Genomic DNA, 21,768 nt, shown 5'->3' with positions numbered 1-21,768 from the left:
GAAGGAAGGAAGGAAGGGAGGAAGGAAGGGAGGAAGGAAGGGAGGGAGGGAGGAAGGAAGGAGGGAGGGAGGGAGGAAACAAAGGAGGAAGGAAGGAAACAAAGTAGGAAAGAAAGGAAGGAAGGAAGGAAGGAAGGAAGGAAGGAAGGAAGGAAGGAAGGAAGGAAGGAAGGAAGGGAAGGAAAGGGAAGGAGAAAGGGAGAAAGGGAAGGAGGGAAGAAGAAGAACAGCTTTTTCTCCTGAAATTATAAATAAGGTTGGGACCTTTAGCCTATTCCTATTCTCCTTTCAGGTTCTCCTAACTCCAGAACCAAACCAAGAATTAGTGAATAAATATACCATATTGGGTCAGTGTGGAAAGGGGTTTACTTTTCTAATAGTAATGAAGGACATTTATATAGTGTTTTCCAGTTTGCAAAATTCTTAATGTGTCTTATCTCATTCTGACCTAGAGACTTTGTCACTCTAATTTACTGATGAGAAAATTGAAGCAGAGGACATACAGGTTAGATGGCTAGCCCATGGGTACAGGACTACTAAATGCCAGAGGCAGAATTTGAACTCAGATCTCTCCTAATTTTAGGTGCCTCACCCAGTGCACAGCAGCATCACTACCTTTTAATGGTTTTAAAACATTTCTCTCTGTATATCTCTACATCCAAAATACAAGCTCCTAAAAATGCAAACAAATCTTTTTGAGCTCTGTGATTGCACTGAAAAAAACCTCTATAAACTTCAGGGTTTGTTTGGTTTTTAAATAATTTGCTATGTTCTAGGAAAACACTCACACAAAAAGTGGTTGTTTTTAAAAATTGTCAAACCTCATTGCTGTTATTGTGAAAATGTCAGGAGTTATTTTCAGAATTAAAAAGAAAAATTGAAAAAAATTGTGTGATCATTCCTTCTTGTTCTTGGCTTTTGAGTGAGTATGAATTAATACCATTGAACAAGGCAGCCTGAAACTTGAGAGCAGTCAGAAGATCTGGGTTCACACTCTGGCTTTCATTTAGTCATCTCTGTGACTTTGGGCAAATTGTTCTAACTTCTCTAGACCTCAATTTCCACAACCATAAAGTGGGGGAGGGGGTTTGACCTCAATGACCTCTAAGTGTGAGGCTCTGAATCTATGATCCTATGATATTTGTCATTCCTTAAGTGTGATAAGGCTAAAAGGATTCGAGTCTGAAAAGAGGTAACAAAGAATTCTTTCATTCAAAGCAAAAGCAATGGAATTGGGGAGGGGGAATGTCAGCAGTAACACTGGGTCCAACAATAGGTGCTCTACCACCCCAGGAGAAGGGCTGGTGTAGCAGCAAGCACCCTAGCATACCCAGGGTAGCTGCCAACACAGGTTCTTAGATCTGCTTTTCTAAAGGAAAGTAACTCAAAATGGGTTAACAATCTTCCTCTAATCAATCAAACATATATCATTTACGTAGTTCAGGGGGAAAAGTCAGCACCCTGAACTTTAGAGATTACAAACAAGTTACAAGCAGAAGTTACAAGAAGACAGCAAATACAGAGAAACATCAGCAGACAGGCTTCCAACTGTCTGACCATGACATCCATACCTAGTCACCATTACCAGAGAGAGAAGTACCAGCATCTGGGTTTTCAAACCTGGTGTGTGTGTGGCGAGGGGGGGGGGGGGGGGGGGGGGGAGGGGGGGAGGGGGGGGGGGGGGAGTGCTGTTCTTGGGGGGAGGGGGGGCGGGGGGTTGCCCAGAGTCTCATCTGGTCAAATCACATAACTCTTCTCAAAATAAGCCCTAAAACAAAACCTCACATCAGGGTATATATAGCCTTCTCCTGCATCAGAGAATGTCACAGACCTCTTAACACACTGCCCAATCACAGAGCACCAAGGTGTGGGTATTCCTGAAAAACAAGCCTCCCACCACAAGGCTCCATGTGACCACATTCAGCTTATTAGGGGGCAGAGTATATTTTCAAATCAAGGAAGGTTCTTAGGGTCACTTAAACCTATCAAAGGGCCTAGAGGCAGGGAAGATCTTAGATTCCCATAACAGCTGGCCTGTCCTCCTGATGAGGTATGGGCTCTGGGAGCCCCCTCGAGCTCTCCTTGAGTCCTTGAAGTAAAGGCTCTGGGAACCTCCCCTGGACTCTTGATTAAATCATCCCATTTGATGAGGCATTTGCATGAGGCAATAAGCCTTACATTGTGGCTGGGCCCAGTCCTCTAGCCTAGTTACTAACTGCTAACTACTAACTCTAGCATAGTTACTAGCCTAACCCTCCACTGTTCATCTACTTCCCACCCTTGAGCCTATCAAAATATCCATCCACCCTTGAACTGGCCTAGCCCACCATTGTCTGTATTCTCCATGCAGCCTCCAGCAACTTCTCACCCTTAATCACTCATTGATCTCATTAACTCCTCCTGAAGACCCTCCCCAAATTCCTCCCCTAGACCACCCCTAGATTCCTCCCACAACCTTCTGTTTATAAGACCCCATTCTGTCTTCATGTTTGTGAGAGCGCCATGAAATAGTGAGAGCGCCATAGAATGACCTAGCACAGACTTACTCTGTGTCTAATACAAGCAAACTTTTAATGAACTTTACTTTTCTTTGGCTGAGAAGACTTGAGTTGAATTCATTCAGCAGGACCCAGCATGTTGGTATTTTGGGGTCTCCAGAGCAACCCTAATCCTCTTTATGGGTAACCTCTTCACTACTATTCCTAATCTACACTTATCCCTTCCACATCATAGGGTTTAGGGATGAGGTATCTCCCAACCTGGAAAATTTGCTTAAAATCTTTTGACTCTCCCTTCATACCAGAGAAGAAGAAATTGTGCCTATGTGCAGTATTAAAAGATAAAATATCTTGATATATTATACAATGCTATACATATATTTTATGCATTTCTGAGTTTCTAAATTTCTGTTTCATCTGCTGGCCTTCATATGATGTCTATGGCTTCCAGAAAATTTCCCCAAATTCCCATATAATTTCTTAGACCAACCTGCCATATATCAAAACCATGATGGGGAAAGTCAAGATGTGGAGCTGGAAGGTGCTTCTAACTCAAAGTAAGTGCTTTAGATAAGATTTCTGTGACCATCTATAAACAATAGAGCTAAAGTTCCAGTCCTTACTAGGAATTGTCATTATCGTCATTCTTGTTGTTTCAGTCCTGTCTCACCCCATTTTGGGGTTTTCTTGGCAAAGATAACTAAAGTTATTTGCTTTTTCCTTCTCCAGCTCACTTCACAGATGAGGAAACGGAGGCAAACAGGGTTAAGGGACTTGCCCAGGGTCACACAAAGCACATATTGTACAGAACCAGAAAGGCCCATCCAACTCAACTAAGTTAGAACCAGGATACGGAAATCTCATTTTCGAATCTACAGAAGATCATAGTAACAGGACATTCACTTTTCTTTGACTGGACTTTGGAGTCCTCTTTACAGGAATCAGCAATGACTGACCAGTGACAGGAAATACTTTAGGAGTCTTCTGTCCTACCCACTGAAAATAGATTACAAAATCAATCACAGCCACTCCTTTGGCAACTGCCTAAGAGACAAGCAGCATGTCTGTTGACCAGAGATTTGGATTTCTAATATGGATTCTAGAAATAAGTCTTTTGATGGATGGAGCTATGATGAGGTGAGCCCATCACTTTCCTTCTTTGCTATGTAGTTGTGATTTCATTTGATCCAACTAAACACTTAGTTAAGATTCTTCCCTGGTTTGAATCTTTCAGCCTTGTCACACAACTTTGGGCATCATTTAACCTCTCTGGACCTCGGTCTCTTCCTGTATAATATGAGGATTAGATTAGATGGGATCTAAGGGCCTTTCCAGCTCCAGCTCTAGGCACCTCGGATCAGAACCACAAAAGATAAAAATGATAGCCTAGCCTCCAAGAGCCTGCAGAACTGGGGATACAATTTTATACAGAGATAAGTATAATGTATGTTATCTAAGAAGGAAAGACAGAATTAGCAAGTGGGGCCTGGGAAAGGCTTCCCAGAAGAGGGGAGGGGGTATCCTATGAGGATGATAAGGATTCTGGGAGGCAAGGCTGAAGGGAGAAGTCATTGCAGGGGAAAGACAGGAAGTAGGGAGACCAATTAGGCTATTATGATAGTCTGAGCTAGAGGTGATGATGGCCTGAACCAAGGAGTGAGTAGAGAGAAGGGGATAGGTGAGCGAGGTTATGGAAGTAGAATGGTAGGGACTTAACAAGTACCTGGGTAGGCAGGAGGAGGGAGAGGCATAAAAAGAAGTTGAGACTCTGAGGTTGAGAACTTGGGGGACTGAAAGTGGGGGAGGGGGTAGTGCCCTTAACAGAAATAAGGCAGGTTGAAAAATGGAGGGTTTCAGAAGAAAGATAGTGAGGACTGTTCTGAGTATTTTGAGTTTGAATTTGCTGACAAGACAACCAGGCTGAGATGTCCAGCAGGCAGTAAGAGGTACAAGCCTTGAGATTAGGGTATAGATTAGGTCTGGCTGTTACCTACGTGGAGGTGATTATTGAACTGAAGGGAGTTAATATGATGGCCAAGAGAAAGAGTATGGAGCAAGTAGACCTGTGGCAGGGATTTGGAGAATTCCTCCTCTTAATGGTTAGGAGATGGAGGAAAAACCAGTAAAGGAGATTGAAAAAGAATGGCAAAGACAGGGGCAGAGAGCAATATCCCAGAAGCAGCATAGCCCAGTGAGGTGAGGCTGGATCTGGAGTCAGGGATCCTGAGTTCAAATTCCTGCTCGGCTCCTTACTATCTGTTGGTGACCTTGGACAAGTCATTTTATTTTTCTGGGCCTTAGTTTTTTCATCTGTAAAATGAGAGGCAGCTAGGTGGCACAGTAATAGAGTAAGAAGCCAGGAGTCCAGAAGATTCATCTTTCTGAGTTCAAATCTGGTCTCAAACAATTTACTACCTGTGTGACCCTAGGCAAGTCATTTAACCCTGTTTGCCTCAGTTTCTTCATCTATAAAATGATCTGGAGAAGGAGGTGGCAAACTACTCTAGTATCTTTGCCAAGAAAACTCCAGATAGAGTCACAGAGGGTCAGGCATGATGAAATGAACTCAAATAACAAAATGAACTCGGTGACCCCTAGTGTCTCTTCCAGATTTAAATCTGTAATCTTAAAGTCTTAGTTAAAAAATAAATGACTAGTAGTACCTGCCTTCTGGGGACCCAATTCTCTGAGCAGGAGTTAATGGATGAAAAAAATGTATTAAGCATCCACAAGAGACAAGAGACAGAAAAGGAAGAACACCACTGTCCTTAAAAGCTTCTTTCCTAATGGAGAGGAGACAGCACCTACCCAGCACCTGAATGGTCACAGAGATGGGGAGCAAAGCCACAAGGTAGTTGATTGTCATGTTCCATCCAGAATCATTAATTTGATTAATGTTCTCAGATATTGTTCTTGAGAACAAACCCCCCAAATCTGAAACTGTTTTAGAAAGAAATGCATTAGGTCATTTGGTAGAGGAGGGAGAGTGGCAAAGGATGTGTGGTTCCTTTTCTCAGCTCTGGAAGGTTGCTATTATATAGGATTTAGAGAAGGGAACCCACACTTGAAACATATGTACTCAGTTAAGCAATTTTGCTGAGAGGACAACTTGAAAGCAAACTAGATTGAGATGGCTATTAGTAAATACAAACATTCCTAGGGGAACCCAAAATTCCTTGTGGCCCTCTCCAACATTCCTGGAGGGTTACTGAGGTCACGGCAATGTTCTGGGTGCAAACAATTTCTAATCACATCAATTGGATTTAAACAGTATAACAATTCATGTTTCTGAACAATATAATAAATGATCAATGATCCACATATGTATGCGGTACCAGAGTAGGCAGGCAAGCTAGATAATGGTCATTTGGGTGAGTTGCAATACACTACTCCACAATCAGGACAGCTTGATCCCAAAGTAGTGTTTTACAACTGAGTGGATTATGTGGAGAGGAGAAAGGGGAAGGGAATAAAAAGTGAATCCAGAAGGTGGGGGTGGGTGGTTGATCATGTCAAAAACTACCAAGAGATCTAAGGAAAATGACTGGGGGGAAGTCATTAGAATTGCAGAATCTTAGACTAGGAGTTTGGGGAGGGTGGGTACTGTGGAAAGGTCAGGCTGACCTTGACAGGGATGAGAGTATTCTTGGAGCTACCAAGTAGAGGGTTGTTTTGTCTAAGACAACTGTAAATCACAGAGATTAGGGGAGCACGAGGAGACAGTTACTGGGTGGAGAACTAATTGATTGGGACCTCCACTCTCCAGAGACCTGTGACGACCTATGTTTATGACACACTCCCCAAGGAGTGAGGTATTCTGAGTTAGAAGTAATCTAGGTCAGTAATTAATAGATGGTCAGGTTAGTTGGGCAATTAGACACACTCATAAGAATCTTAAGTGAAATTAGGCCCTCTCTAGTGCCTCTGGCTTCCTGTGGTCTTGTGCTTCTGCTCTGAGTTTCCCTCACTAAAGACCATCCAGAGGTAAAGGAGTAATACTGTGAATCAGGCTGGGGGTTTATTTTCCCCAAACTTGAAAAGTGAGAGATGGTTTTGATAGGACTTATTGCCTTTTTGTGGGATATTTTCATGATATGTTTGAAAAACTGAGGTAGTTTTGTTGTTCAGTCATTTCAATCATGTCCAATTGTTTGTGACTCAATTTGGGATTTTCTTTGGCAGAGATACTAGAGTGGTTTGCCATTTTCTTCTCCAGCTCATTTTATAGATGAGGCAACTGAGGCAAACAAGGTTAAGTGACTTGCCCAGGGTCACACAGATAACACTGAAGTGTCTGGTGTAATATATGAAATCAGGTCTTCCTGATTCTAGACCCCCTTCATTACCCACTTTGCCTCTCTCCAATTTTGGGGTGAAAATTCTTGTTTTTATTATTCTTAAGTCCTTACAAGTTAATATTTTTAAACTCAAAGCTCAATTTTCCTACTTGTTTTTGTTTACTTCAGGAAAATTTACATTTAAAAGCCAGGGAAGAATAAAACTGAATCTTAATACATATTTCTTTTTAAAAATTCTACACAATGGAACCCTACAATTTCTTTTATAGTCCCCTTCCCTGTTCTCTGTATCCTGAAATTTTTATTTGTTGATGACTGTTAAGTTTACAATTTTAAAAAAAGGAAAAAATGTTAAAAGAAATTAATGATTTTTTTGGGATCCTTTGGAAGTCATACATAGGAAGGATTATAGGGTAGTATCTTAACCCAGGTATGAGATAACGATGGCCTGGATAAGAATACTGTCATTGGAAATGGAAAGAAAGGGATGTATAGCCTCTGTAGTGTTCCAGGCCTATTTCAGTTTGTATAAAATCCTTTTATATGCAACTGGGCAAAGATCAATCGGTCAAACAATAAGGATTTATTAAGTGCTACTGTATACCATATGTTGTGCTAGGCACTGGAAATGAAAAGACAGAAGCCCTGCCCACCAGGAACTTATATTCTTCTGATATACCACTACGTCTCAAGTGAGTCATATTGGCCTTTCCAATCATATGTTTTCATGAAGTTCATTCATAGGAAAGACCTGGTAGGGATCAAAGTAAATAGAGCACTGGCCCTGAAGTCAGAAGGACCTGATTTCAAACTGGGCCTCAGACACTTGAAATTTAACTAGCTGTGTGACCTTGGTCAAGTCACTTAACCCCAATTGTCTTCCCCCACCTTACCCCCTCAAAAAATAATAAAAAGAAAAAAAAGGAAAGACCTGGGAAAGGCCCCTATAGTTACTACAGGTGATCACCCCACTTTGACTTCCTCTTGAAAGTAGTCAACATCCAAATCCTGCTACACTGTCATAGGAGAGATGTGGATTCTGATGCCTCTAAATCTCCTTAATCAATACAGACCTCCTCTAGTTGAGTATCACAGAAAGTGAGGTCAGGGACCCTGTCGATTTTCATCTTTATCTCTGCAGCACCAGCCTGGCAAATAGTTGTGCATAATAAATGTTTAATTAGTATCTTTTTAAACTAAACTAAACAGTCCTACTAACCCAGAAGGTCCTTCTCCATAAATGAACGTCATCCCTTTTTCACTCATTGAGAGAGAATGAACAGCATTCATTTCACATTTTAACTAAAAGTTCAAAAGACATTTGGGGATAGCAAGTTGTCATGACTTTATTGGCATTTAATGTATCATAAATTCCTGTTTGGAATCCACGCACCAGAACCTTCTGTGGCATTGTTGAATACATATGAAAAAAGGCTTCCAAGAAAGAGGAAAATGTGTAAGCAAGACATGAAATAAGATACATGGGCTCCTGTGCCCCTTCATCTCATAATGATGTTAGAGTTAATCAGAAGTGAGATTGGTTAGGTTCCTATGTAATATACCTGCCTGACTAGCAAACATTCAATGAATGGCAAAGGGTAGGTGAAATTGGAGAACTTTTATTTATTTATCATAAAAAGAAGACATTCCCACCTTTCTATCTACTATGTGAACATGGCACACACATCACCTGTCACGACTATCAACAGCTCTCCAACACTCATTAAGCATCTGCTCCGTGTAGGATGCTATACTAGGTCCCAAGTAATAATAATAGCTAACATTTATACAGCACTTGCTATGTGTCAGGCACTGTCCTAAGCACTTTACAAGTATAATCTCATTTGATCCTTGTAACAACCCTGGGAGGTGGTACTATTATAATCTCCATTTTACAGATGAAAAACCTGAAGCAAAGAGGGTAAGTAACCCAGGGTCACACAGCTATTCAGTGTCTGAGGTCAGATTAGAACTCAGGTCCTCCTGACTCCAGTCCCAGAATTCTATACACTGCACCACCTAATTCCCACTAAGATCATAGATTCAGAACTGGAAGGAATTTTGGAGTTGATCTCATACAAAACTTTAAAATGCAGAGTCTGTGACCTAAAGACAAAATAGTTTGCACAAGGTTAGATGGGTCCATAAGCAGCAGAGCCAGGGAGTGACTCTGAGCCCTGTGATGCCAAATCCAGCACTGCATCAAATACATGATCTTGCCCTCCTGGAGTTTATAGTCTAACAGGGAAATAAGCCAGATACGAGGAAGTATCATACAAAATTATGTAAGTGTATCAGAGAAGTCTCGACAAAGTGCAACATGAGGTTGGAAAGGGAGAGGATCATCCATCTGGGTAGATCAAGGAAGGCTTCTAGGAAGAGGTGGAGTTGGAGGGGAGTGCTCTTTCACTATGTTGTAAGGGATCATCATTGACCACAGATCAGTGTGTGCCTGTAGCTAGGCCTGCTGACCTAGTCTACACATTAGCTATTGTCACATGTAAACAGCATCTGCTGAGCCTGGGAGCAGTTGTTGATTTTGTTAGTTACTCTTTCAGGACAACCAAATCATAAATTTTGTGTTTTTTGTGGACTTGATTTGCATGGCTTTGCACTCTGGATAAGCCCAACATTTGGTCAGTTCAGTTATCAAAAGGCATTTGAATGCTCCATAGGTACTAGGCTAGGCTTTTCGGAGACTCTACTTTAATTCACTCATAAGAGGGAAACTGTGACCAATCAGATAGAAATGTTTCAACACACTTATAAATATGGTTCTGATAATGTCTTAGCCAAATAGCTTTGACCATTCCATGACCATTTTATAGGTAAAAAAAGAAAAGAAATTCCACTCTTTTCCAGCATCCTCTGTTATGAACCTACTGGCCTCTCTGAGCCCCTTCATAGCCCTTTTATTGACTGTGTTTTGGGGATGAATGTAAAAGGGAATTTTTCCTTCTTTCCATCTGAATGTTGCTTAGTTTACAGCTGTCTTCCTTACACTAGGCACCTGATAAATGCATGCATAAGCTCAGGAATTAAGCATAATGTATATAATGTAAGCATAAATTAAGCAGAATGTAAGCATAAGCTCAGAAATGAAGGGGAATTAATTAAATTCAACTCACATCTATCAAGCACCTACAACGTACACACTGCTCTGCTAGATACTAGAAACACAAACACAAAAACAACTTCTTCCCTCAAGGAGCTTACATTCTACTGGGGGAAGACTATTGAAGTAGCAGCAAAGATTAGCTTTTCTCCTTATGATGTCTAAGCAGACATATTTCTGTGCCTTCCAAAATTCAGAATTGAACCAAATGAGCCTTGATCATTTTTCATGCTGCCAAAGCTAAGATATAATCACTGAAAGGGCATTGAAGCTCTCCAGTATTAGTAGTCCATAATGGGGAGCCTTTGTATAGGTGAGACCACCTTATAAAAATAATAGGTAGAATTCATATGGTGATTTAACATTTGCAAAACTCTTTACAAATATTATCTCATTTTATCCTAAAAAACAAAAACAACAAAAACAACCTTAAAAGGTAGGTGCTATTATTATCCTCATTCTACAGATAGGGAAAGTAAAGTAGACAGAGGTTAAGTGACTTGCTCAGGGTCTTCCTGACTCCAGGTCCAGCACTACAATCCATGCAGCACCACTATTCATTATGCTATAGTAACTAAACTTTGGGGTTTTTTTTTTGTTTTTTTGAAGGGGAGAAGGCAGGGCAATTTGGGATTAAGTGACTTGCCCAAGGTCATACAGCTAGTAAGTGTTAAGAGTCTGAGGCATATTCAAACTCAGGTCCTCCTGACTCCAGGGCCAGTGCCCTATTTACTGCACCACCTAGCTGCCCTGTAACTAAACCTTCTTGACGAGGATTCAAATGGTTCTTTCCTACCAAATTCCATTCCATAAAGAATGATGTATGGAGGGTCCAATGTATATAGAGATGTCTAATGAGAGTTGTCTTTTTTTTTCTCTGTTATGTGAAAAGAAAAACATATCTTTTTTCCATTTCCTTTTTTAAACTGTTGCAGTGAAGCTTTCCTTAATTCAATCATTACACCCTTCCCTCCATCCCCTGTCAAAGAATCATTTTCTCATTTGGAAAATATTTTCATTTACTGAGGAACCTGGCTTACCAGAAGAGGGTGGGGAGGGGAGTCACCATCATTTGAACCTCACTTATTTACCCTGACCCTTTCTTAAACAGAAAAATCAATTTGAACAGTCCAGATTCCAGGCTGTGCGGTGCCCTGCTGGGCAGACATGAGATCCCATGCGTACCCTGGGAAGGCTGCACTGCCTTTGAAGTCCCTCACCCTTGGTGCCTGCCATGCTCAGATGCTCCAAGGAGGAGAGAAGGCCCCTTGAGCCTGGGTCTCCTGACCCAAGCAGCTGTACCACAAAGCTTTCTTTGGCTTTAAGTCTCAGTGCCCGTAGGCTTCTATTTGGAGACCTAGCAAGGGGAGGGAGAAGTACATGATTACCAACCTTTTTACTACATTTCAAAATCAAGAATATATATGTATATATAAAATACATATAGAGACACACACACACACATAGATAATCCAGTATATATTCCTAATAATATAGTCTAGTATATATTCCTAATAATAATAATGTCAGAGTCAGGATGAGATAGTGAATAGTAAGTATTGTCCTTCAAGCCAAAAAGGCCTGGGTTCTAGCCCTGCCTCTCACACAATCTGTGTGACTCCAGACAAGTCATTTAACCTCTCTGTCCTAATTTAGGTAACTCTCGGCAGGAGTTCTTAACTTAGGAACTATGAACTTAAAAATAATTTTTTATAACTACTTAAATATAATTGGTTTTCTTTGTAATCCTATGTATTTTATTTTACACACTTAAAAACACTACTCTGAGAAGGTATCCACAAGTTTCATCAGATTTCCAAAGGGGTCCAGGACACAAAAACAAATAAGAAACTCTGTTCTAAAACTAAAAATTGCAGAAAAGGTGCCAATTTGCATTGATAGATGGAGTTTCCTCATCTGGGAATTCCCTCTACTATTGAAATCACTGGTCAGGTCCCTATCCCATTCCCTAATAATAACAATAGCTCACAGTAAAAACATATAGCTTTAGTATACTATGCACTCCTAATCATAATAATAGCAATTTGCATTTTGTAAACATGATTTCATTTGATCCCCACAATAATCCTGTTACTATTATTCTAATTTCTATATGGAGAAGCTGAAGTTCCCTTTTCTTTGATTTCTTAGAGATACAGACCTAGTAGTGGTATTGCAGGGTCAAAGGATATGCACAATTTTATAGTCCTTTCAGCATAGTTCCAAATTGCTCTCCAGAATGGTTGGATCAGTTCACAACTCCACCAACAGTGCATCAGTATCCAAATTTTTCCACAGCCCCTCTAGCATTTGCCATGTTCCTTTTCTCTCATATTAATCAATCTGGTAGGTGTGGAGTGGTGCCTTGGAGTTGTTTTAATTTGTATTTCTCTAATTGGTAGTGATCTAGAGCATTTTTTTCCACGGGACTATTGATAACGTTGATTTCTTCTGAAAAGTGCCTATTCATACCCTTTGACCATTTGTCAATTGGGGAATGGTTCTTATTTTTATAAATTTGGCTCAATTCTTTATATATTTCCTTCAAGTCTTAATGTCCTACCTTCTCCAAGAAGTTTTTCCCGGTCCCCCTTGATGTTGGTCCTTTCCCTCTGAGATTTTCTCTAATTTATCTCATATATAGCTTGCTTGTTTATAGTCTGTTTTAATGCTGTCCCTCCTGAACTCCTGGAGAGGAGGGAGTCCTTTTCTTTTTCTTGTCTTCCCAGCCTTAGCACAGTGCCTGATACATAGTATAAGCACTTGATAAATGCTTGTGGATTTGATTTGAAGCCATTTAAGAAAAATATTATCTTGGACATATTCCAAACACTCACAAAAAGAAAAGGCTGTGGTCATAGCTCCGAATCAGACACCTAAAACACCAATTTTCATTGCTGCCACCAGGGTAATTTTAATTTAACAAAAATTTATTGAACTCATACTTCATTATGTTCTGATAGTGACTTCTGATGCATTTCCTTCCCATGCCAAGGAATTAATATCCACTTGTCAAAATTCTATTCATCTAAGGCAAGAGCTCATTCAAATGCTACCTCTTTAAGAAAGCCTTCTTGGATTCACTCCCCACCCCCACCCCAACTGCAAGCAATCACTCCATGGTCTCTAAAGCATTTCACTCGTCTACCATCTTTTCTTAATCAGACGTATTTGTGTCTCAGCTATCTTATTGTAATGGAAACACCCTGGGGGCTTTGCATAGCACTTAATATAGTGCCTGGCACGTAGTAGGAAGGAAACAAATAAGCATGTATTAAGTTTCTGCTGTGTAAATAACTACTTGTTACTTTTGGATTTGATTGAATAAATTGCATTGAACCTGAATTTTTTCTACACAGAACTAAATTCTTCCACTTACTATCACTGTGGTACAATATTAAAAGAAGACCAAGCTTCAGATCTTGACTTAACCACATACTGTAACCTGTGGCAACCTGTGTAACCTTGGGCAGTCACTTAACCACTCTGGGTCTTATTTTCCTGATCCTCAAACTGAGGGGGTTGGACTACATGGACTCGGAGGACCCTGCTAGCTCCTTCACACTGCAGGGGATTACCTCCCTGGGTCCACCTATTGTTCAGATTCTCATAGGACAGCACTATAAAACATGTATTTCTATTGGGATGGAAGAGCCACAATCCCCGCCCCCACCTTCTCCCTTCCTTCAAGAAAGCCTGAGAGGGCAGAGCCCTCATCAATGACATCTCATTCCTCTGTGATGCATTCATTGCGAGCTTAGAGATGCCTTCACCTGCTGTGGTGGTGCATATCACTTTGATCTCAGCCATGATTTTCCAGCTGAGATTTAAATATTTAGAGAATAATTTGTACTTGATTAGCACATTTCATTTTCGTGTAGCAAAAGTATTTTATAAACATGTCTTCATTAATGCTAATAGCACAGCAGGGAGACGGACAGGTGGAGAAGGAAAAACTTGAAGCAAGAAAAAAAAGAGAGGATTTTCGCCATATGAGAAATGAGTTCACTGAAGAGGGGAGCTGCAGCAGTCCATGAGTAGTAACCTTTTTAACATTTGTAGAACACATTCAGTTTTTTTAAATTCACATCCTTTGTACTTATAAGCCATTACTTAACTTAATTCAAAAATATTTTTAAAGTACATACTGTATACAACGTACTCTCCTATGTTCTGGGGATACAAAGTAAAAAATTAAATCCCATCCCTGAATTCAAGAAACATAAGTACTATTGGAGAGCACAGCACGTACATGGATAAGTAAATTACAAGCTAATTCAAGGAGGGGGGCAGCTAGGTGGCACAGTGGGTAGAACACCAGGCCTGGTGTCAGGAAGACCAACCCTCACTAGCTATGTGACCCTGGGCAGGTCATTTAACCCGTTTGCCTTAATCCATTGTGGAAGGAAATGGCAAACCTTCCCAGTATCTTTACCAAGAAGACCCCAAATAAGATCACGGAGAGTTGGACGCAACTGAACCGACTGAGTGGCAACAACAAATTTGAGGAAGACAGCATCACTTATCATTAGTCCTCCCATAGTAGATGACTTCTAAACAGAATCTTTCAGGAAAATAAGGAGATTTTCAGACAAAGATGAGGAGGGGAGTGGCTCAGTGAATAGAGCACTGGCCCTGGAGTCAGGAGGACCTGAGTTCAAATTCAGCCCCAGACACTTAATACTTACTAGCTGAGTAACCTTGGGCAAGTCACTTAACCCAAATTGCCCCTACAAAAAGAAAAAAAATGAGGAGGGTTAGGGTTAAGGTTTTTTAGGTAAACCCTGGGATTTATACATGAGGTAAAAACCATAGACAAAGGCATGAAGGCAGGGCATGGAATACCAAGGGGAACAGAAATTGAGCATGTTTGGATCGAATGTCCTATTTCTGGTACCTCCATTCTCTCAATCACCCAGGTTGGCAATGTCGAAGTCATTCTTCACTTTCCACACTCATACACATGCCATATTCAATAAGTTGTCAAATCTCATCATTTTCACCTCCTCAGCATCTCTGTTGTCCATCCCCTTCTCTTTAATCACAAAACCACCCTAGTTCAGGCCCTCGTTTCCTCTGACATAGACCATTGCACTAACCTCCTAATTGGTTTTCCTGAATCTAGGCTGACATCTCTCCCTCCATTTCATACTCCACATAGCTGCCACCTGATATTCCTAAAGTACATTTCTGACCATGCTACTTTCCTGTTTAAGACATTTCACTGACTTCCTACAGCTTCTGGGATTAAAAAGAAAATCCTTTCTACCACTGTCAACTCTTATTCCCATCCAATTCAGTCCTCTCCTCCTAAGTCCATGTCTTGATCTTCTCTCCCCTCCATTCTACCCTTGGAACCCTTGTTCTATCCATAGCAAACTTCACTTCCTTTTAGAACTATTCCTCTCACACTCTTCATCTTATATTCATGGAGACCTGACTTCTCACAGAAGACACTGCATTCCTGACCATACACTTTCTCTCATGCTTCTAGAGTCCCTGGACCAAGAGAAGGAAGAAGCAGAGGAAAATAATCTGGATAGTGAGGGGAATGGTGCTCATGACAAAAGAGAGATTGAAAGAATTAGGAATGTTTGCCCTATTTAAGGGAGTAGGAACATTATGGCTTTATTCAAATACATAAAGGATTGTCTTATGAAGGAAGGATCTGACTTCTTCTACTTGGCTTCAGAGGGCAAAAATCAGAGCAAAGGGCATGAATTGCATAAAGGCTGACTTTGGCTCAATATAAGGGACAACTTCCTCATAATCAGAGCTGCCCCACAGTGGAACAGGCTATTTGGGGAAGTAATGTTTTCCTGATAACTGAAGCCCTTCAAATGGAGGCTAGAGGTTGCCAATATAGTACAGGGAATTCCTGTAACATTGGACTTAATTTGGTCAGTTGACAAGCATTTATTTTTTTTTAAATAATACTTTATTTTTTCCCAGTTAAATGTAAAAATTTTTAACATTTAAAAAAAATTTTGAGTTGTAAATTTTCTCCCTTCCTACCTTACCTCCCCCCTCCCTAAAGCAGTAAGCAATTAAATAGAGGTTATACATATGTGATCATGAAAACCATATTTCCATATTAGTCATTAGTCAAAGAAGACATAAATCAGAAAAAAAAACCCTGAAAAATAATAAATAAATAATATGCTTCTATCTGTATTCAGACTTTATCAACTCTTTCCCTATATGTGGATAACATTTTTCATCCTAAGTTCTTTGGATCATTGTATTGCTGAGAATAGCTAAGTCATTCATAATTGATCACTATACAATATTGCTGTTACTATGTACAGCATTCTCCTGGTTCTGCTCACTTCATTCTGCATCAGTTTGTGTGAGCTTTTCCAGGTTTTTCTGAAATCAGTCTGCTTATAACTTCTTATAGCACAATAGTATTTCATTATAATCATTCAAGAAGAGTTTATTAAAGTGCTTACTATGCGCCAGACATGGTACTGAGTGCTCGGAATACAAAGAAAAGCAATATTCCCTGGACTCAAGGAGCTTACCTTCCAAAGTGAGCAAATAACTGCGTATTGATCCAAAACGTACAGAGTACGTGGAGGGCATTCTCATAGAGAAGGCTAAGATTAGCAGTGGAGAACGGAAAAGAACTTTTTAAAAATTTTATCTTGTTAAATTTTTTTTATCTTCTTTTAGTTTACAACATTCAGTTCCACAATCCCTTGAGTTCCAAATTCTCCCCCCCTCCTTCCATTCCCCACTCCCCCCCACCATGGTGGCATGCAATCTGATAATGGAAAAGAACTTTTGAAGAAAATGAGATTTTAATTTAGTTTTAAAGGAAACCAGTGAAGCTAATAGGCAGAGGTGAGAAGAGGGAACATTCTAGGCACAGGGGACAGAAAATAATGGGATTCTCTTTTATATACTTTTGTATCCCTAGTGACACATAGTAGGTACTTAATAAATATTGATTATTGATCATTAATCGATTGAAGAAAGCAAGTGCTGCTGGATCATCAATAATTTGGAGGGAAATAAAGACTAAGAAGACTAGAAAGATAAAAAAAGGTAGGGTTGGAAAGGATTTTAAAAGTCAAACTGAAAATCACATTGTGATGCTGGAGGTATTAGGTAGTCGCTGGTTTTATTGAATTGGGAATGTGACATTTTCGGGAGGGTGCTTTGGGAAAATCCCTTCAGCAGCTGCTTGGAGGAAAAATAGAGTAGGGAGCAGAAGAGCCCAGAGGCAGGGAGATCAGCCAAGGTTATCACTGTAGTCCAAGAATGGGGAGATGAAAGTTCTGAGATCTTGCAGTTCTCAGAGTCAGAGAACAGGAGAGAAAGAAGAAGGAGAAAGTACAATAGGGAAATCAAAGAAAGAATCTGAAGAAGGAAGGAGTGATTATCAGTGTCTTAAGAAGATACTATCAGTATTAAAGAAGAATTATAAAGTATTTTTGGCACATACATGTTTTATGTATGTATGTTGAAGGTTTTTAAATTCAAAAACAAAAAACTGAGTCCCAGAGAGTTTAAGTGATTTGCCTGTTGCTTTCTATTGCTTCTAAGATGAGTCATACAGTTAGTTGGGAAGAAAACCTAGCTAATCTGACTCCCAGTCAATCCAATTCAAATCAACAAACAATGAGTAATCCTATGTGCAAAACAATACCTAGGTGGTATCTAATATTCTTTCAAAACTTCAAAATGTTGTACAGAAAAGAGGGGAAAAAAGGAGAAATCTGGACTTGAAAAGCTATTACGAAGTTAAAACCACCCCACTGGCATTTCTGATTGCTGCTTTCACATGTCCTCTTCTCTCAGATTTTCAGAAGCCACTTTAAACAGGTTACCAAGAGAAGCTGGGGACCCTGCTCCTATAGACTGCAAATTGAGTTCCTGGAGTCAGTGGTCTTCATGTAACCCTTGCCAAAAAGAAATGGTAAGACATAGACCTTTACCTTTTTTTTTCAGCATCCATGAATGGGATTTCAGGGATTGGCATTGCAGGAAAGAGGGTTTGACCTTCAGGTCTCAGACTAGGACTATTAACCAAGTAGGCAGCCCCTTAGGGTGCCATTCTTTGTGAGGTAGGGGGAAGTGCAATGAGAACCGCTTTTAAATAATGCACTTGTTCTAATACCAGAAAAATCAAGTCTCTGTGAAGGTGGGTATTCCCCCTTTGTTTAAACAAGAATTATATGGAGTTCAGATCAAGATCAGTAAGAAAGCCAGAAGAACTGAGAACTCTTCTGCCTCCCCAGGCATAAACTGTCACCAACAAGAAGACACCACCCAAGGAGGCAACGAGGGGGTGCGGTGGATAGAGCATCTACCCTGAAGTCAGGAGGACCTGAATTTAAATTTGGCTTCAAACATTTTCTAGCTGTGTGACCCTGGGAAAGTCTCTTACCTTGATTGCCTCCTCAAAACTCTCAATGTACAGCACACCTTTACCTCTGTCTCATCTTGCTGCCAAAGTAAACTTCCTTAAAAGTGCATATCTGATCATATAACCATCCTACACAATCAGCTCCTGTTGGATTTCCTATTATCCTTAGGAACAAATATTAATCCCTCTGCTTAGCTTTTAAAACCCTATGCAACCAAGACCCCAACCTATCTCATCATTCAATGGTGAAGGGAAAAATAAAACATGTGCAACAGATAGCCTTTTTGTATATATCAAACAATTCAATAGTTAAATTCATCAAAAAAATGTAAGAATAAATCAGTAATAACAATAATTAGGAACCCCAATTATTTACTCTCAGAATATCATCAATCATGTTAAAAGATTAACAATTAAACATCTGTTGCGTGGGATAGCTCTTTGGGAGAGGAAAGGGAGGACCATTTTGAGAAATTGTGAGGATTTTGTTAAGAAACAAAAGATATAAATAAAAATTATTTTAAAAGATTAACTTTTTTTTAATTGCAGATATACATGTAGCAGTAGTGATCAAGTATTTCAGGGGTGATCAAAGGAACCCCTTATTTTTTGGACTGAGACATGTCCTATGGAGTTTGTATCACTTGCACCTTGCTAAGGGATATGCATCTTCCTGAAATGACAAGACTGTCCCTGCTGAACACAAAGTGTCACCCAACAAGGGGTTTCTTTTCTTTCTCTAATATAGAGATACCTCAACTGTTACAGACCTAAAAAGTAGATAGTAATTTGAAATTATTTGACTATTTCTTTGCAAAGAAATACCATTTGAAAAGGTAGAAAGCAATATACAGAATAGGCATGATGACATCCTTAAAGATTACCACCAAAAGAATGTCAGTGTACATCACAAAACATGTTATTTCAAACTCATTTCTGACTGCTTTTTTTCCTATTTCACATTAGTTTTTGAATATTTTTTTTTCCCTGACAGCCAGTTGTATAAATACCTTTTGTGGTATTTATAACCTCCTCATATTTTTCAAAGACCAACCAGTCTTTTTTTTTTTTAAACAGTATCGTTCACGGACCATCGAGGCCTTTGGTCAGTTTGGTGGGAAGAGGTGCCTATATTCTTTGGGAGAGAGGCGTAGCTGTGAATCTGGTAGCATCTGTGAAGATGAATATGACTGTGGCAATGATTTTAAATGTGAAACAGGTATTGTTTCTATCACTTCAATTCACCAGTGTGGAGCAAATTGCTCGGCTGACTTTCTTTTTTTTTCCATATTAAATTTCTTTATTTACTCTTAGTTTACAGCATTCAGTTCCACAATCCCTTGAGTTCCAAATTTTCTCTCCTTCTCTCTCCTCCTCCCTCCCTCTCCCATGGAGGCATATAATCTGATATAGGCTCTACAAATATCTTCACACTAAATATTAGTCAAGTTGTGAAGAAGAATTATAACCAATGGAGTGAACAACGAGAAAGAAGGAACAGAACAAAACACAAAAGAGAGAGAGCAAGTAGTCTGCTTCAATCTACATTCAGACTCTGTAGCTCTTTCTCTGGATGTGGATATTGGCTGACATTCCTGGGCACAGATTGTTCATTGTCAGTTCTGTTTGTACACAAGAGTGAAAGGAATTAAATTCCTAGTTTAATGAGAACCTCTAAAGGTCCTTTGATATATCTCATTGAAAGAGTTCAAGCTTATCCGTACTGTCCTCCATCTTTACCAGTCGAAGACATTGGATGTCTTTAGAGTTCATATGTCTTTAGAGTTTTATGCACACGTATGTATACACATTGTGTGCACCTGGGCATGAACATGATATTCCCCTATGCCATAGTAGATGGAGACTTATGGTTTCCTTCGGTGTGATACACATGGCATCCTAAAATGGTAAAGAATCAAAAAGCATTTTATTCCACTTTGGGCAATATAAGTTATCCCTTGCCATATTCAGTCATTATTGTTTCTGATTCAGGTCGATGCATTAAAAAGCGGCTTCTGTGTAATGAAGACAATGACTGTGGAGACTTTTCTGATGAAGACAATTGTGAAAATGACCCACGTTCTCCCTGCCGTAGAGAGACAGAATTGTCTGAGCTTGGCCGTACAGCTGGATATGGGTCAGTATCCACTTAAGTATCCACAGAAGAAATAAATATTCCCTGGTTAGGTGAACACTATCTCTAGGGAAAAAACAAGTCATACTATAGAGAAAACAAACCATCATTACCAGTGCCAGGTCACCGAGGTGATATGATGGAATCCTCCAGGATAAAAACAAAGTGCCACGCATCCTCAGCCCTTGGTGGCCCATGCAGAAGTTAAATCCCTTGTGCTTAAAACAGCTTGGCTCAAGTCCCAGTCCACTGGCCACTTAGGGCCCCAGGAAGAATCTATCCTTTTTCACTGAATGGAGACACAAAGAACCAAAGTTCAAATTTCAACCCTAGTTTGATTTACTAGATTTTAGTTTGATTTACTATACTGTCACAGTATTTAGTTGGATTTACTATATCCCCTAATTCCCAGCCCTCTTCTTTAGGACCCTAATTAACCAATAAGTCTAGAGTGCAGCAAATGAAGATGCTTCTCAACTAGTTAGTTTGATAGCTTGTCTAGTTAGACTATCAAACTAGTTAACTTGACAGTCTTCTCTCCAAGGAATTAATGATTTGGTGTTGAGGTTTTTTTAAATTTAATTAACTATTATTATTTTTTAACTGGGAAAAGTAGCTTTTATATATATATATATATATATATGTGGTTAGTAATCAACTCTGGATTATATAGTGTTATACTAAGCTAACTAAATACAATATTTACTAGTTGTGCGGCCCTGGGCAAGTCTCTCTAAGGCACAGTTTCCTCATCTATAAAATAAGAATAATAATACCTGCACAATCTACTTCACAAGGTTATCGTGAAGAGTTATAATAATAATAATAATAACAATAACAATAGCTACTATTTATGTAGGATTTTAAAGTTTGTAAAGCACTTTGCATATGTTAACTCATTTGATTTTCACAACAACCCTGTGAGTAGTTGCTATTATTATTCTCAGTTTACAGATGAGGAAACTGAGCCTCACAGAGACTAAGTGACTTGCTTGGGGTCATATAACTAGTAAATGTCTGAGACAGGATTCAACATGAAGTCTGGCTGACTCTGAGCCCAGCAATGTATTAATTGCACCACCTAGCTATCTCCAAAAACAAAGTGCTTAATATACGTGACTTGTTCTGCTGTTGTTGTCTTGTACAGAACTGTAATTATTGGTATGGGAAATATTCCTCTATCAATGTAGGTCAACAAGTATTCTGTTGTGACATAGTCTTAGAGAATTGCCGGGCGGGCGGTATTGAGAGTTTTGCCTAAGGACACAAACAGTAAGTGGAGAGGTGGTGGGTAGGATGACAATAATGTACGGATCATGATGGTGGTGTTACTGAGGAAGTGGGGGTGG

General features: G+C 39.7%; 1 protein-coding gene across 1 annotated transcript in view; it reads left to right on the top strand.

The window, feature by feature from the left end:
• Positions 1 to 3,417: 3,417 nt before the first annotated feature.
• Positions 3,418 to 21,768, top strand: part of C9 (complement C9) — a 64,268-nt gene continuing 45,917 nt past the window's right edge. The window contains exons 1-4 of the mRNA XM_069095985.1: positions 3,418 to 3,635; positions 17,718 to 17,835; positions 19,363 to 19,504; positions 20,278 to 20,422. Of these exons, the coding sequence (XP_068952086.1) occupies positions 3,559 to 3,635; positions 17,718 to 17,835; positions 19,363 to 19,504; positions 20,278 to 20,422 (482 nt within the window). The 5' untranslated portion in view covers positions 3,418 to 3,558. The remainder of the gene's footprint in view (positions 3,636 to 17,717; positions 17,836 to 19,362; positions 19,505 to 20,277; positions 20,423 to 21,768) is intronic.

Source organism: Petaurus breviceps, unplaced genomic scaffold (assembly GCF_028583685.1).
Source record: "Petaurus breviceps papuanus isolate PSGF00001 unplaced genomic scaffold, PetGlider_PUasm1.0 229, whole genome shotgun sequence".
Taxonomy (NCBI): Eukaryota; Metazoa; Chordata; class Mammalia; order Diprotodontia; family Petauridae; genus Petaurus; species Petaurus breviceps.
Note: the sequence above shows the minus strand (reverse complement) of the source record. Positions and strands in the feature narration are given on the sequence as shown.